Source organism: Ylistrum balloti, unplaced genomic scaffold, assembly GCF_031769215.1.
Source record: "Ylistrum balloti isolate Yb309-2 unplaced genomic scaffold, AGI_CSIRO_Ybal_v1 Utg370032, whole genome shotgun sequence".
NCBI lineage: Eukaryota > Metazoa > Mollusca > Bivalvia > Pectinida > Pectinidae > Ylistrum > Ylistrum balloti.
Window position 1 is genome coordinate 452,754 of NW_026782094.1, and position 12,150 is coordinate 464,903.

At 39.2% G+C, this 12,150-nt stretch overlaps 2 protein-coding genes across 2 annotated transcripts; one reads left to right on the forward strand and one right to left on the reverse strand.

Moving 5' to 3' along the window:
* Positions 1–3,026: 3,026 nt before the first annotated feature.
* On the reverse strand, positions 3,027–3,557 carry LOC132548895 (rRNA 2'-O-methyltransferase fibrillarin-like). The gene has a single exon (XM_060212795.1). The coding sequence runs from the start codon at positions 3,555–3,557 to the stop codon at positions 3,027–3,029; it is 531 nt and encodes a 176-aa protein (XP_060068778.1).
* A 4,811-nt stretch (positions 3,558–8,368) lies between these two features.
* On the forward strand, positions 8,369–8,971 carry LOC132548882 (uncharacterized). The gene has a single exon (XM_060212781.1). It carries the CDS (start codon positions 8,369–8,371, stop codon positions 8,969–8,971), a length of 603 nt encoding a protein of 200 aa, XP_060068764.1.
* The last annotated feature ends 3,179 nt before the right edge of the window (positions 8,972–12,150 follow it).

Genomic DNA, 12,150 nt, shown 5'->3' on the forward strand with positions numbered 1-12,150 from the left:
CCTCGGTACTGATGATAGATGTTGAGTCAGTGAGTTACGAACTCCTCGTTACTGATGAGAGATGTTAAGTCCTACGAACTCCTCGGTACTGATGATAGGTGAGTCAGTGAGTTACGAACAGTGAGTTGACACTCCTCGGTACTGATGATAGATGTTGAGTTGAGTTACGAACTCCTCGGTACTGATGATAGATGTTGAGTCAGTGAGTTACGAACTCCTCTACTGATGATAGTCAGTTGGTCAGTGAGTTGAACTCCTAGTACTGATGATAGGTGTTGAGTCAGTGAGTTACGAACTCCTCGGTACTGATGATAGGTGTTGAGTCAGTGAGTTACGAACTCCTCGGTACTGATGATAGATGTTGAGTCAGTGAGTTCTAAAAATAAAATACGGGCCAATCCAGTGTAACTATAAGCATTACAATCAGCCTCGATTTCATCATCTTTATCGCAGAAAGACGTTGGGTAGTTGTCGATAAAGTAATAATGACGAATACTTATGATCACCAGTTTCCGTTAACCTGGAGAAAGAATCGCCTCTAAAACAAGTGGGAGTGTAATGATGGATTATCAAACGTTTCAACAAGAGGTGTCAATCCCAGGCAGATCAGTGTTTCTCAGGAAGTGAATTCACAGATTGTCCCATACGGCTTTGACTATGTCATTGAACAAGACTCTTTCTTTGTCCATATTGTTTTGGATATAACGCGATGAACCTCCCGCATGTTGTTCGGCGATATAGTCACCATTTGCGACAAGGAAATCCCTCCTTATACGTAGAGTTTATAGCAATAAATCAATCAGCCGACAAACAAATGTTTTATACGATTATATATGTACCTCTATATTCTACGTACTGTACAAATGTATGTAAAATAGAAATTAACAAATATTCACCATAAATAGCATATATATTGTATTCTGATATCTATACTTTCTTCTTACTTTCAAACAAACTTATCAATAGCATATTGACCAACAAAATTGGTTTTATGTGGGAAATTAAAGGTATTTAGTTTTACGTGTGTCTTTAATACCCTTTCTGTTGTCTTTACTTAAACGCTGAAAGTGTTGTAGCTTGGTGTCAGTGGACCAGGAGAATAGTTTTTATCAGATTAAGGAATCGACGTTAAATGAAATGAACACCAATAAAATGTACCCTAGATAGTGTGTACATGTATTGTAAGGGAGACTGTAGCGTGCGATCTATATTGGGGCGTATTTACTCCAGAATTAATTACCATTGGGCGGATTAAAGTGAAGTACTACAAAGTATTGATTAGGTGTAGTGTGGCTCTGATAATATGTAAGTAAAATATGACCTAGGTATACCTACCCGTAATTACAGAGGTGGCCGTTATTTAAACCGACCCAGTCGATCTAAGTGTAGACCGTGATCACTACAGCTTAACTTTTGGCTTCTATACAACGTTACTTCATAAACCTGAGCAAGGAAACTGCAAATGTATATCTGAACTTCGGAGATATATCGTGTATAAAATTTACAAAGTAAACAAAAAAAGAGAGAGAGGGAAAAAAACCTCAAAAACCAATGGGTGAAATGTTTATGGATTTTACTGCTACGTTTAATGACGAGCAAACCAGGGGAAATCGTTTACTCTTCAACTTAACTGAGGTGTAAGATGGCGGAAACGGCTATTCCTAATAAGTAATCCTTTCCCAGGTGCGAAACACAGGTAAGTAAACTTTATATGATTGTTCATTATTATATTAATTATTATGTATTGTCTATGATATACATTACATGCAAAATGTTACAACAAAGTTTAATTTACTTTTTACACTCAAAAGAAACACATATGGATATTCTGCCTTGAGCAATGATGTCAATTACCTCATTCTGTACATTGAACCTTTACGTTGTAGCCATTGTTTTACCTACGTGTATATACAATCTATCTTTACATATCATCTATATTTCTCAGTGAATTAAGATAAAATCCACGTCATCAACCATCAACAGTGGAAAGATCCTTGATTATCTGTAAATTTGTTTTTTGTTTGTTTGTTTTTTTCTGTTGCGATAAAAAAGACATTCAGCGAAACCAGTGTTAGCATTGTATGCGTGTCGCGAATATCTGCAAACATTCCCTAAAGTTATTGCAACAAAAAATCAAAAGAAATTTAAAAAATACGTGTCAGATTTGTTTTCAGTTTCTTGTAACCTACATTATTAATGTCTCATTTTCCCGGATATTGACGTCAACAGGTGAAATTGGTGATATTCTTTTAGTCTATCTAATTCCATACAGATTACAAAGGTTCGCCAGACTGTCTAGTTAACAAATTCAACCTTATTACACAGATTCGTCAGATTGTCTAGTTTACAAATTCAACCTTATTACACAGATTCGTCAGATTGTCTAGTTTACACTGGTGTCTCTATTACACAGGTTCGTTAGACTGCCTAGTTTACACTGGTGTCTCTATTACACAGGTTTGATAGACTGTCTAGTTTTCAAAGGTTGAGAGTTTCACTAGACTTTCAGTTTGTACAGATTTACAGTATAGAAGCCAAGCTACATTTTGTCGCATTGACTGTTGATAACCAACCACTGAATTCATTTGCTGTGTTCGATCTACGTCTATTTAGATTACAGATATTATGTACATAAATATATTGTACATTTCTAAGCACAGATCCCGGTGTTAAATGTCTTTTTCATTCTGTTTTTCCGAAATAATTTAAATAACTTTTCAACAGACCATAGTTAAAACTTCACAATATAGACCACGGGACTCTCATATGCATTATCATCGAAATCAATACATAAGTGAAATACATTAATATCAAATGTCCAACCACACAGGGCCGCCTGGTAAATAACGGTTAATTACGAACAGTTAGCGACTCGTGGCTGGAACTCCAATGGTCTGTGGTATTATTACATATATAATTAACTGCACTGAACATAAAAAATATAGTCTCGGAATATAAATCTACACCAATGAATATCAATACGATTATATTCTATACAAAAGGAGTGACAATAAAAAGTGTGGAAATTATTTTCTGGACACGTAGGTAAATACAGTGTCGTGAGTTGCGTTTAGTATAGAAACCGACGGATTTCGACGCCTCTTCCCTTTTCCGACCTCCCCTTCCCTTCTCAGGCGTCCCCTCCCGTTTTCGGCGTCCCCTCCCCTTTTCCGGCCTCCCCTTCCCTCCCCTCCCCCTCCCCTTTTCTGGCCTCCCCTCCCCTTTTTGGCCTCCCCTCCCCCTCCCCTTTTCTGGCCTCCCCTGCCCTGCCATCCCCTCTCATCTTTCCCGGTCTCCTCTCCCCCTGCCCTTTTCTGGCCTCCCCTACCCTGCCATCCCATCTTCCCTTTCCCAGCCTCCCCTTTCACTCCCCTTTTTCGGCCTCCCTTCCCCCTCCTCTTTTCGGCCTCCCCTCCCCCTCCCCTTTTCTGGCCTCCCCTGCCCTGCCATCCCCTCTTCCCTTTCCCGGCCTCCCCTTTCATTCCCCTTTTTCGGCCTCCCCTCCCCTTCCCCTTTTTAGGCCCTCTCCCCTCATCCCTTTTTCTGGCCTCTTTCATGATTTATTCACTTTCTTTATCTCCTTTTATATTTTGTTAATTATAAAAAACTTTTAAACTCTTATACGGATAATATTCTGCACATAATCATGTCGCTGCACATTGTACAATTATTTCGTCGTTATAAGGTATCTTAACGGTAATGGAATACGCTGAACACAGTCAGTGAGTTTGAATTTGTCCATTATAACATGTGACAAGAATTAAATTTCACACAAATCGTTTACCTGTTGAATGACAATCTATAAATATATACATATAAGTACAATAATAAATATTGATCACAAACATCATTGTTGCCAATTAGGTTTCCGACACAAGACACTTGAGCCGGTAAGTGCCCATGCAAATACAACGTTTTGTATTCCTGTGTGAACGTTTACAATCTAGTTATCATAATAAAGAAGTGTTCCCATCAATCCTAAAATGACAGGGGAAGGCATGTGCCTTTACCATGGTTGGCAACAGTATTACCGCAGTCTCATTAAAATCGGAAATACTACCCGGTTATTTTTAATCACATTGGTTTTACTCTTAGGGTACCGGAGAAAATATTGATATTTTATAATATGTCATTTTTACATGAAAAAAAATCCAAATCAAAAACTAAAGTTTCTTCAAATGGTTTAAGTCTTTCACTGTAATTACTGACCGGGTCCTGGTCTAAATCTTACACTGTAATTACTGACCGGGTCCTGGTCTAAATCTTACACTGTAATTACTGACCGGGTCCTGGTCTAAATCTTACACTGTAATTACTGACCGGGTCCTGGTCTAAATCTTACACTGTAATTACTGACCGGGTCCTGGTCTGAATCTTACACTGTAATTACTGACCGGGTCCTGGTATAAATCTTACACTGTAATTACTGACCGGGTCCTGGTCTAAATCTTTCACTGTAATTACTAACCGGGTCCTGGTCTGAATCTTTCACTGTAATTACTAACCGGGTCCTGGTCTGAATCTTTCACTGTAATTACTAACCGGGTCCTGGTCTAAATCTTTCACTGTAATTACTGACCTTGTCCTGGTCTAAATCTTTCACTGTAATTACTGACCTTGTCCTGGTCTAAATCTTTCACTGTAATTACTGACCGGGTCCTGGTCTGAATCTTTCACTGTAATTACTGACCGGGTCCTGGTCTGAATCTTTCACTGTAATTACTGACCTTGTCCTGGTCTAAACATTTCACTGTAATTACTGACTGGGTCCTGGTCTGAATCTTTCACTGTAATTACTGACCGGGTCCTGGTCTACGCCATTCATTGTGATTACTGACCGGGTCCTGGTCTGAATCTTTCACTGTAATTACTGACCGGGTCCTGGTCTACGCCGTTCACTGTAATTACTGACCGGGTCCTGGTCTACGCCGTTCACTGTAATTACTGACCGGGTCCTGGTCTGAATCTTTCACTGTAATTACTGACCTTGTCCTGGTCTACGCCGTTCACTGTAATTACTGACCGGGTCCTGGTCTAAATCTTTCACTGTAATTACTGACCGGGTCCTGGTAAGTCGTTCACTGTAATTACTAACCGGGTCCTGGTCTAAGCCGTTTTCTGTAATTACTAACCGGGTCTTGGTCAAAGCTGTTTTCTGTAATTACTGACCGGCTCCTGGTCTAAATCTTCCACTGTAATTACTGACCGGGTCCTGGTCTAAATCTTCCACTGTAATTACTGACCGGGTCCTGGTCTAAATCTTCCACTGTAATTACTGACCGGTTTCCGATCCAAGTCACATTCTTTTATTACGTTTGTATCATGATGTTTCTTTAATTACTGGCGTAGTACCGGTTCGTGTTTCCTTTAATTACTGGCCTGGTACCACTTCGTGTTTCCTTTAATTACTGGCCTGGTACCGGTTCGTTTTTCCTTTAATTACTGACCTGGTACCGGTTCCTGTTTCCTTTAATTACTGGCCTGGTACCGGTTCATGATGTTTCCTTTAATTACTGGCCTGGTACCGGTTCGTGTTTCCTTTAATTACTGGCCTGGTACCGGTTCGTTTTTCCTTTAATTACTGACCTGGTACCGGTTCGTGTTTCCTTTAATTACTGGCCTGGTACCGGTTCCTGATGTTTCCTTTAATTACTGGCCTGGTACCGGTTCATGATGTTTCCTTTAATTACTGGCCTGGTACTGGTTCGTGTTTCCTTTAATTACTGACCTGGTACCGGTTCGTGTTTCCTTTAATTACTGGCCTGGTACCGGTTCGTGTTTCCTTTAATTACTGACCTGGTACCGGTTCGTGTTTCCTTTAATTACTGACCTGGTACCGGTTCCTGATGTTTCCTTTAATTACTGGCCTGGTACCGGTTCATGATGTTTCCTTTAATTACTGGCCTGGTACCGGTTCGTGTTTCCTTTAATTACTGGCCTGGTACCGGTTCGTGTTTCCTTTAAATACTGGCCTGATACCGGTTCGTGTTTCCTTTAATTACTGGCCTGGTACCGGTTCGTGTTTCCTTTAATTACTGACCTGGTACTGGTTCGTGTTTCCTTTAATTACTGACCTGGTACCGGTTCGTGTTTCCTTTAATTACTGACCTGGTACTGGTTCGTGTTTCCTTTAATTACTGACCTGGTACCGGCTCCTGATGTTTCCTTTAATTACTGGCCTGGTACTGGTTCGTGTTTCCTTTAATTAACCTGGTACTGTTCGTGTTTCCTTTAATTACTGGCCTGGTACCGGTTCGTGTTTCCTTTAATTACTGACCTGGTACCGGTTCGTGTTTCCTTTAATTACTGACCTGGTACCGGTTCCTGATGTTTCCTTTAATTACTGGCCTGGTACCGGTTCATGATGTTTCCTTTAATTACTGGCCTGGTACCGGTTCATGTTTCCTTTAATTACTGGCCTGGTACCTGTTCGTGTTTCCTTTAAATACTGGCCTGATACCGGTTCGTGTTTCCTTTAATTACTGGCCTGGTACCGGTTCGTGTTTCCTTTAATTACTGACCTGGTACTGGTTCGTGTTTCCTTTAATTACTGACCTGGTACCGGCTCCTGATGTTTCCTTTAATTACTGGCCTGGTACCGGTTCATGATGTTTCCTTTAATTACTGGCCTGGTACTGGTTCGTGTTTCCTTTAATTACTGGCCTGGTATCGGTTCCTGATGTTTCCTTTAATTACTGGCCTGGTACCGGTTCGTGTTTCCTTTAATTACTGGCCTGGTACTGGTTCATGTTTCCTTTAATTACTGGCCTGGTACCAGTTCGTGTTTCCTTTAATTACTGACCTGGTACCGGTTCGTGTTTCCTTTAATTACTGACCTGGTACTGGTTCGTGTTTCCTTTAATTACTGACCTGGTACCGGCTCCTGATGTTTCCTTTAATTACTGGCCTGGTACCGGTTCATGATGTTTCCTTTAATTACTGGCCTGGTACTGGTTCGTGTTTCCTTTAATTACTGGCCTGGTATCGGTTCCTGATGTTTCCTTTAATTACTGGCCTGGTACCGGTTCGTGTTTCCTTTAATTACTGGCCTGGTACTGGTTCGTGTTTCCTTTAATTACTGGCCTGGTACTGGTTCGTGTTTCCTTTAATTACTGGCCTGGTACCAGTTCGTGTTTCCTTTAATTACTGACCTGGTACCGGTTCGTGTTTCCTTTAATTACTGGCCTGGTACCGGTTCGTGTTTCCTTTAATTACTGGCCTGGTACTGGTTCGTGTTTCCTTTAATTACTGGCCTGGTACCGGTTCCTGATGTTTCCTTTAGTTACTGACCTGGTACCAGTTCGTGTTTCCTTTAATTACTGGCCTGGTACCGGTTCCTAATGTTTCCTTTAATTACTGACCTGGTACCGGTTCGTGTTTCCTTTAATTACTGGCCTGGTACCGGTTCGTGTTTCCTTTAATTACTGACCTGGTACCGGTTCGTGTTTCCTTTAATTACTGACCTGGTACCGGCTCCTGATGTTTCCTTTAATTACTGGCCTGGTACCGGTTCATGATGTTTCCTTTAATTACTGGCCTGGTACCGGTTCGTGTTTCCTTAATTACTGGCCTGGTACCGGTTCGTGTTTCCTTTAGATACTGGCCTGATACCGGTTCGTGTTTCCTTTAATTACTGGCCTGGTACCGGTTCGTGTTTCCTTTAATTACTGACCTGGTACCGGTTCGTGTTTCCTTTAATTACTGACCTGGTACCGGCTCCTGATGTTTCCTTTAATTACTGGCCTGGTACCGGTTCGTGTTTCCTTTAATTACTGACCTGGTACTGGTTCGTGTTTCCTTTAATTACTGACCTGGTACCGGTTCGTGTTTCCTTTAATTACTGACCTGGTACTGGTTCGTGTTTCCTTTAATTACTGACCTGGTACCGGCTCCTGATGTTTCCTTTAATTACTGGCCTGGTACTGGTTCGTGTTTCCTTTAATTACTGACCTGGTACCTGTTCGTGTTTCCTTTAATTACTGGCCTGGTACCGGTTCGTGTTTCCTTTAATTACTGACCTGGTACCGGTTCGTGTTTCCTTTAATTACTGACCTGGTACCAGTCCAGGGTATTTTTTTTTATTACATTGTATACTGACCGGGTATGGGTCAATGGCAATCGTTTCGTCAGATTTTTGAGCAAGCCATCTCGTTGCTATGTATTTTGCTGCAATAAATAAGTAAACTTTGCGTTAATATGCACAGAGTACATAATGAACAGGACAGAATACGTTGGAGTATCCGACAGGAAGACCAGTAAAGAAAGAATTAGTTCATGTATATAGTGTCACGTGGACAGCGTCCATCATGACAAATTATGTCGTTAAAAAGATTTATTTCATATTCGTTTTTTTCAGATACCCAAAATAATGAGTAAGCGGATGCCCGAGTGGTTTGAGGAGTACCGGAAGGTGAGCGACAAGCAAAGAAACTATTTAAACCAGATTCAGGACTTGCGGAGGACATTTAAGAGTAGTGTCAATCCATTGATGGTTTCTATAGAGCGCCAGCGACACTTGCGGGGGCGCAAGGTGGAGCCTAAAAATCCATCACTTCGCAAAATGGAACAAAAAGTTATCCTATTCGGACCCCAGAAATTTCCATCTAGACAAAGTTTTCTACAAGAAAAACCGCACAAATTTTACATGACTCCGACAATACTTCCACGAAACCTGCCCCCGTTGGTCCGAACGAAGAATGTGGATCTAAATGGGGATGCGGTCCGGAAGGATGCTGACATGGAAACGATTGATGCTGTGGCAGAGACAAATCAAGGAATGATTCGGAGAAAAATGTCGGATATTTCCGACCTCAACAAATCTCACTCACCCCGGAAAGTGCTTTCCATTAGTCGTGTGAATGTTAAAGAACTCATTTCCCCGATGGCAAGGGATTCTCCAATTGAATACATTACTAATGTGAGCTCGAGGAAGACTCTGATGTCAGGACCCACTAAGGCGAAAGAGGGATAAACATCTGATATATAATGCCAGTCTTACTGTAAAGATGAACTACTGCTCTTAATAGAAAAAATGCCAGCACCAAGATAGGTTATATTACCACGATTGGATTAATGTAGGTTACTTTACCACGATTGTGTTGATAATGTAGTGCAAAACGACCTCCTTTCAGTGTCACATTGGACACATTTAACTGGGTCGTTAATTTGTTAAGATAAGCTTTTCGATAGTACTTGTGATGCAGAGCTTGTTTTAGAAATATTGTAACAAAGCGATATACAATGTAATTTTTACAAGTGTTTCACTGTAAGGAGAATAGAATGACGTGTTTCCCGATTGGAAACTAGTTAGGTAATGTTTTTTTTTTTTTTTGTTGAAATGAGAAACCATGTTTTCTATCATAATATTGATTTGATTATGCAGTGTTTCTACATTCAAATTGAATTCAATGTAAGAAAGACCATTTTAAGCTACATCAGTTATTAATTGAACTCAGTGTCAGTGCCCTAAAGAGTAAAAGTTATGGCAAGCAAACTTAAGATCTATTCTAAATGTAATGTCGATCTTGTCTTTCACCAAATTCTATAACACACATTTTTGTACATCAATCAGTTGTGGGATCGCACAATGTTACACGATGTGCGATGTTTGCACGATGTTTGCACGATGGTCGCACGATGTATGCATGATGTGCGCACGATAGGAAAATTGGACGAAATATGCTATCACACAATAGTGCCGAGTTGTGAGATATCTCATTGAACAATTAGATAGAATATGTTTAAGTGGTACACAAGATATCTTATCTTTTTTTATATAAGAAATCTTATAAACTGTGTATCTATCGTATATGAGAAATATCTTGTATAATTGAAGCCTCGTTTTAAAATAGATATCCTACATAGGATGAGAGTTTGTGACATGGAAAAGGAAAGCTCAAGTCTCCCCGGGAATCGTTTGGAGCGCTTCGGAATATGCACTTGATGGAAAGGAACAAGCTGCTCAACGAGGTCAGGATATATTTCGAAAAAAAAAAGAAATTTGACAGTTTAACAACGTATCGTTCTGTTATAAAATATATTATTATAGGAAAATAGATATATCTTATATAACGTATAAGATATATTATGTAATATATGATATACTGTATAATACATGTATATAACATCTAATTTCTAAATAAAATATCCTATATATCACTTGAGACATCTTACATATCTAGATAAGATATCTGATATACTATGTATAATATTTTATGTTACTTAAGCAAAATATGAACAGTTATTGCTCCTTGAATAAATGATAAGTTTAACATGCCATAAAAGCTACTTTCTTATTGATCATAATGCATCGAGATGTTCTACCGACTTGAAACTAATTTCTCATCGTCATTTTCTCGTGGTAACGGTAATTTTAACTAATTCAGAAACACGAATGTCATTTCGCTTGTTGACCAATCAGTATTATTCCTTACGTGAAATGTAAATATTTATCATACAAACGAACAAAGTGATGTAATGTTGCATGTACTTCTGTTGTATGTATTTGTATAAAATAGATGTGCTTTTCGCCTTGATATTCTGTAAATAAAACGAAAAATGATGTAAATATACAGATATCTTTTTATTCATTCAAGCTTGGTTTAATTCATGGTATGGCGCTTCTGTATCTAACTCTAACTGTACAATGTAAAAGTACTATTCACTTGCGTGCCTTTTGTGATCGCGGGCAAAACTAAAAGCAGACAAGTTGTTTATCGACGGGAGTTTATATCATTCACCTCAACAGAAACACGTTGCTACAGCTTTATTTGATGTACGCCGTGATGGCCACCGCCCTTCCGGTTCCGGTCGAGATAGAAGATGGCAACCACGTGGGTATGTTGATCGTCACTCGATCCAACAGTACAGCAATTGGGACATGGAAAGAGGTCTATCGGAACTTAAATAAGGACTTTGTGAGTAACACGACAGGAACTGATATTGCAAAACCACTTAAACTTTCATTTCTGAACATTTATGATATCAAATCAAAATTCTGTTTACATTAATTTGCATTATTGATCAATTCATATGATGAATTAGTTTTTGATGAAAGTAAAATGGACGGTTTTGATGTGCTACAGTTACCGAATGGGTACGCATATTTCTGCAAAAACAAAGATCTAAAGAAGTGAAGAAGAAATCTGGTGAGTTTTTTTCATTGTATTTAAGGGAAAATTAAATAAACCGCGGTTAAATTTTCACAACACTCCTTCGAATGTTTTTCAGTAGACAGACAGTCCTATCTACATTTCATAACTTCCGAGTTACAGTCCCATTTACATTTTATAACGTCCGACTTACAGACATTCCTATCTACATTTCATAACGTCCGAGTTACAGACATTCCTATCTACATTTCATAACGTCCGAGTTACAGACATTCCTATTTACATTACAACTTCCGAATTACAGACAGTTCTATTTACATTTTATAACGTCCGAGTTACAGACAGTCCTATTTACATTTTATAACGTCCGAGTTACAGACAGTCCTATTTACATTTTATAACGTCCGAGTTACAGACATTCCTATCTACATTTTATAACGTCCGAGTTACAGACAGTCCTTTTACATTTTATAACGTCCGAGTTACAGACAGTCTTATTTACATTTTATAATATCCGAGTTACAGACAGTCCTATTTACATTTAATATCGTCCGTGTTACAGACAGTCCTATTTACATTTTATAACGTCCGAGTTACAGACAGTCCTTTTACATTTTATAACGTCCGAGTTACAGACAGTCCCATTTACATTTTATAACGTCCGAGTTACAGACAGTCCTATCTACATTTCATAACGTCCGAGTTACAGACAGTCCTATCTACATTTTATAACGTTCGTGTTACAGACAGTCCCATTTACATTTAATATCTTCCGAGTTACAGACAGTCTTATTTACATTTTAGAACGTCCGATTTACAGACAGTGCTATCTACATTTCATAACGTCCGAGTTACAGACAGTCCTATTTACATTTTATAATGTCCGAGTTACAGACAGTCCTATCTACATTTTATAACGTCCGATGTACAGTCCTATCTACATTTCATAACGTCCGAGTTACAGACAGTCCTATTTACATTTTATAACGTCCGAGTTACAGAAAGTGCTATTTACATTTTATAATGTCCGAGTTATAGA